Source organism: Sinocyclocheilus rhinocerous, unplaced genomic scaffold (assembly GCF_001515625.1).
Source record: "Sinocyclocheilus rhinocerous isolate Xijiao unplaced genomic scaffold, SAMN03320098_v1.1 scaffold300, whole genome shotgun sequence".
NCBI lineage: Eukaryota > Metazoa > Chordata > Actinopteri > Cypriniformes > Cyprinidae > Sinocyclocheilus > Sinocyclocheilus rhinocerous.
The window spans coordinates 813,419-819,317 of NW_015654065.1; the positions used below are offsets into that span (position 1 = coordinate 813,419).

The 5,899-nt window shown below is 38.1% G+C and overlaps 1 protein-coding gene across 1 annotated transcript in view; it reads left to right on the plus strand.

Annotated features, from left to right (window-relative positions):
* The window catches only part of rragca (Ras-related GTP binding Ca), a 12,676-nt gene extending 8,043 nt beyond the window's left edge, over positions 1-4,633 (plus strand). Inside the window, exons 4-7 of the mRNA XM_016523467.1 lie at positions 912-1,026; positions 1,317-1,459; positions 3,194-3,342; positions 3,425-4,633. Coding sequence (XP_016378953.1) covers positions 912-1,026; positions 1,317-1,459; positions 3,194-3,342; positions 3,425-3,576 — 559 coding nt within the window. The 3' untranslated portion in view covers positions 3,577-4,633. The remainder of the gene's footprint in view (positions 1-911; positions 1,027-1,316; positions 1,460-3,193; positions 3,343-3,424) is intronic.
* The last annotated feature ends 1,266 nt before the right edge of the window (positions 4,634-5,899 follow it).

The window sequence follows — 5,899 nt, forward strand, 5'->3', positions numbered from 1 at the left end:
ATATATATATATATATATATATATATATATAGAAAGCATAATTTTTGGTTGCTGTTTAGGCTATATAGTTTTTACGTGTTGAAGAAGTCATATTAGGAAAGCAAGAAGCTTGTTTTCCTTCAGCTCTGTTCACTACAGCAATATGAGTGTATAGTTCAAGGAGGCTTGAGTGGTCAGTGCCTCGTGAACAACAGACAAGGGTGAATTTCAAGAATACTTAGCATTTTCTGCATACTGTGATCAGCAGTGTCAAATTTCTCTGTGGTCTTAATAGCTAACTCAACCCTGGTAATATGAATCGTTTTTTAAGTAGGACAGAATAATGCATGCTGCTGCCTCATTTAACCTTAATAATATAATTTATTATTAATTTGAATATTAGAATTACTCGCACTACCGTTTCTGAGTTTTGTCACCTTTCATAATTGGCACCTTCTGCCATTTCTTACAAGTTGCTTATTACATTTTCACATCAGACCACTGTGGTATTAGAGGATTTTTTTATATTAAGTTAAAGGTTGCTGTCCAACACTGCAGAGCCTTTATGCCACTTCTTTTCTGCTTGATTCTGGTGTCCTTTTGTTTTCGTAACATTTCTGTTCATTTGGCAACAGAACTGTTTACACAACAATGTTTGTCTCTGAAATGTATAGTCAACAACACTATTTTCACTTCAATACCTTACTAAGATGGGCATTTTGATCAAGAAGTGCATTTAACTGTTTGCCACTCGCACATATCCATGTGATATTGCAGTTGTCAGAAGTGAATGTTCAGTCCTGAGGAATGTTTCTTTAGCTACCCTGCAATTGTTTAAAAATGTGCAACAAGGTCTGATCTGTGTCAGATAATGGAGGGAAATTTTGTATGACATTCTGTCTAATCAAATGCCCTTTTTCTGTCCTCTACAGTTTCTATTTGACGAGTATATATGATCACTCCATCTTTGAGGCCTTCAGTAAAGTTGTCCAGAAGCTCATCCCTCAGCTTCCAACGCTGGAGAACCTTCTCAACATCTTTATATCTGTATGTGTCTCTACCTCAAGACTTCACAACGCTTCTAAATGGGTCATGCTGTCTTGATGTTTGCACCTTAATAAAGTTCCATTCCCTCTTTGGTCACTCCATTATTGTCATTATGAAGAATATATAGTGTTGTTGTTGCTGCTGTGGTGGAAATGGCTTGCTCACTTTCCATCTCTGATGCAGTCATGCTCATACATGTTTTATTATCCTCTCAATGCTGTAAGATCCCATATCAAACCCTGCAGGGCATTATGCAATGTGTGCGTGTATGTGTGTTTCTCTGCTAATAGAATTCAGGGATTGAGAAGGCCTTCCTGTTTGATGTCGTCAGTAAGATTTACATCGCCACCGACAGTTCACCGGTGGACATGCAGTCCTATGAGCTTTGCTGCGACATGATCGATGTGGTCATCGATGTCTCCTGTATTTACGGGTGAGCCTTGTATATTATTTCTACTTGCCTATTGGAGTACATGCACAATACATACAAACACAATCTATCTATATCCATCTATCCAATGACTCCAATTTCACTCGCATCTTTTGCATGAGAGGGCTTTAAAACTTTATATTCCCCAAATTCTCTTAAAGGGTTAGTTCACCCAAAAATGAAAATTCTGTCGTTAATTACTCACCCTCATGTCGTTCCACACCCCTAAGACCTTTGTTCATCTTCAGAACACAAATTAAGATATTTTTGATCAAATCCGATGGCTCAGAGAGGCCTCCATTGACAGCAACGCCACCCAAACTTTCAAGATCCATAAAGGTACTAAAGATGTCGTTAAAACAGTCGACGTGACTACAGTGGTTCTACGATAATTTTATGAAGCGACGAGAATACCTTTTTTTATGCGCAAAAACAAAACAAAATTAATAACTTTATTCAGCAATCTCTTCTCTTCCCTGCCATTATCCTTACGCGGTTAATGCAGTAAGCACAGTGAAGGCTTCCGTGTTCTACGTCTGAACGCCGGCTCATTATTGGCCAAAGCTGCACATGTGAGCAGCGCGACACATCCGTGTGATGCTGATGCAGGAGCCATCCAATAATGAGCCGGCGTTCTGACGTAGAACCTGGAAGCGCTGGACGTAAACAACGTATGATAATGACACAAAAGAGAAGGGGTTGTTGAATAAAGTCGTTATTTTTGTTTTGTTTTTGCACACAAAAAATGTTCTTGTCGCTTCATAAAATTATTGTAGAACCACTGTAGTCACGTCGACAGTTTTAACGACGTCTTTAATAGCTTTATGGATCTTGAGAGTTTGGGTGGCGTTGCTGTCAATGGAGGCCTCTCTGAGCCATCGGATTTGATCAAAAATATCTTAATTTGTGTTCTGAAGATGAACGAAGGTCTTAGGGGTGTGGAACGACATGAGGGTGAGTAATTAATGACAGAATTTTCATTTTTGGGTGAACTAACCCTTTAATTTGTAAAACCTACTAATATCCTTTATTTGTGGACATGTTTTTAAACTAAGGAAATGCGACATCTTCTGTAGCCTCTGAAGGGCAGTACTAAATGAAAAAATTATATTTTACATTTCAAAATAAGAAAAATTTACACATCTCCATTCTGTTCAAAAGTTTTTTAAAAGCTCTTAATGCATGTTTTTTTCCTTCTGGAGCATCAGTGAGCATTTGAACCTTCTGTTAATAGTTGCATAAGAGTCCCTCAGTTGTTCTTAGTGTGAAAAGATGGATCTCAAAATCATCAGTCATAGTTGGAAAGTGTTCAAATACACAAAAATGCAGGAAAACCAAATAATTTGTGGGACCTGAAGGATTTTTTGAAGAACAGCAGGCAGTTTAACTGTTCAGGACAAACAAGGGACTCGTGAACAACTATCATTAAACAAAAAAAAAAAACACAGCTGTGGATCATTCAGGTAACAACACAGTATTAAGAATCAAGGGGATGTTTTTATAAATTCAACTATTATTTTCTCTTGTGGGCTATATGTAAACATCTTTTATGTGAAATATCTTATTCAGATCAGTACTAAATAAACAATGACATGCATTTTGTATGATCCCTCTTATTTTGGTAAAATAATTAACATTTTGCAGATTCTGAAACTTTTGACCTCAACTGTATTCCTAATGTCATTTTTAGTATGCTTTTAGTCAGTTCTGCATTCTAAGTATGTTTTGATCACACAGATTAAAGGAGGATGGCAGTGGCAGTGCATATGATAAGGAGTCTATGGCCATCATCAAACTCAATAACACCACAGTGCTCTACCTAAAAGAGGTCACCAAGTTCCTCGCCCTGGTCTGCATCCTGAGAGAAGAGAGCTTTGAGCGCAAAGGTACACCACAGCAATAGTTATATTGGTGCCTTTCATACTAGCAGTTTTCGGTTCTTTTTAATTCTCCTTTTTTGTGCCACAGGATTAATAGACTACAATTTCCACTGTTTCCGGAAAGCCATTCATGAGGTGTTCGAGGTGGGCGTTTCTACCTCAAGGACAAGCAACCAGCCAGCTGGCACCCCTCTCCTGAAGACTGTTGCCTTAAACGGAACCCCCAGGAGCACTGTGTAGAAAGATAGCGATAAAGACAATGATGAAAAGTGTGGAGATGATGGAAAAGGTAACAAAAGAGAGACTACAGGATGGGCCGCATTCTGAGTATGCCAACCATCATTACTGCTCCCAAATGCTTTATAAGCAAAAGAGCTTGAAAGGCACTAAAATAAACTTGCTGCAGTGGGCGGGGCAGAAATGTAATGTGGGTAAGCTTGCAAAGCTGCAGATGGATGGAAGGGAAGAGGCACAAAAGAAGGTGGAACACTTTTTTTTGTGACTAAAAGGCATTAACAAACTGTTCCTCCAGAAAAGACCGCAAACAAGTAACAGTGCAAGTCACTTAGGGAAAAAAAAGCACAGCAAGAAACCTCTCACCCTGTCAGGCCGTACCGCCTGACGACTTGGATGAATGCTGTATATGCTGCTGGTCACTTAACACAGTAGCCAAGTTTAAACGCATACCCGGTCTACTCCTCAACACGTGAATGTGGCAGACTTCTGTGAAAATTTGTGGTGCACAAAATTGTACACTTGTGAAGCCTTATGTAGAGGAGGCCTGTCTGATGCAAGCCCCTAGTGCACACATGCACACTTGGTCACCTAAACAGCCCATCCCATGTATTGTGTATGAAAGGTTAGTAAAGGGATTGAAATGTCGTTTTGAATTTGTCTCGTGTGTGTGTTTGTGTGTGTGCACATGTATGTATCCAGTGGAGAGGGTGGGTGTTGCATATGCACCGGTTCGGGGCCTAGAGATGTTGTGAAGTCACACATGGGAGAGCGTTTGCGACTTCGAAGACTGAGAAAGAGCTGTACCGTTTCATTTGACCTCTGGGACACTGTGATTGCACTTACCTCAGAGGATGTCAGGGATCCTAACTAACAAAATTCAAACTGCTATGCTGTACTGTTACCCTCTAGTTACGGCATCCTTGGCGCGTAGCTCATGCAATCCGAGGACATTGTAGGATGAACTTTAATTACTTACATTCCGGTTCTGAGGTGCCAATGCAGTTTTGCTCAGATTTAAAACTCACTAATCTTTGCTTTCACTCTTCCAATCACCAAAAACTGATCTTCAAGCTTGCTTGTGATTCTTGTTTCTCAGAGTACATATAGGACACAAATTATGCTTGTCTTGCATTTTGCCAAAGGTGTAATCATTCACAAGAAATAAAACATGTACACACACTGGAAAGAGTATTCATGTGCTGTCATTGATTTGGTCCCACATTCAAGGTATAAAAACCCTGCCTAATACTTACATATCGGGACCTATCATTTAAGAGATTTAGGACACTTGCTGAAAGGGAAAAAAAATCTTCAAAGAACAGTTCGTTCAAAAATGAACATTGAAAAATAGGTTTCCTGTTGCTCCAAAAAAGTTAAGTATCGAGCTCCATAAAGAAGAAAACACTATACAAGCATCATAAAAATAGTTCATATGACTTTTGCTAAATATTCCAAATCATACGGAAATGTTGTGCGTCAAACAGGCGGAAATTTAAGTATTTAATATTCACATCCGCGACGATGTTCGATTCATAATCGTTCCTTTGAACCGAATCTTTTCTAGTTCACTCAATCGGTCTGAATGATTCATTCACGAATCGGAATGATCCGGTTCTAGAGTTCAATATTGTGTGGAAGATTAATAATAATAATAAAAAATAACAGCTTAAATATATGACGTTTTGACACACAAATCTATCATAGAAATTGGGAATATAACACACTACTTCTTCAACATTACTACTGCGCTACTTTTTTTCTGATATATTTATATACTATTTTGTCAGGTCTGGAGCATTGTGCATAAGGGTGAGTATGTGACGATTTTGCTTAAACTATCCCTTTAGTACCATGCTCATGACTAAAACACTCCGTCAATTATAGAGACTGATAACTTATGATATATCATTTAGTTTTAAGTGAATTATTATATAATAGATTTTTTGAACATTACCACTTTTTTGACAATTGAGGGCGCCAGAGTACTGCAATTAAATTGTCCCAACAAAAATACATGGGCTGAATTGGAAATATCATACCACCATACCGCTACCACTTTATATGTTAAAAATTGCAGTAGGCTAGTATGCGGTTCTGGTTCTGAGGTACTTTCCATTAATTTGAATCAGTTATACCTCAAGTTAAACATCCTTTATATTTTGTTTCCTTCATTTTTGGTCCTTATGAAAAAGTACTAAAAAGCCTCATTAAACAATATAGGCCAACAATGTAAATAGCAGTCTAATAATAATTTAGGTGATCTTTATATTTTTCTGAATGTTGAAGCTTTTAATTCAGTTTTATGAGAAGCCTAACACTATTGGCT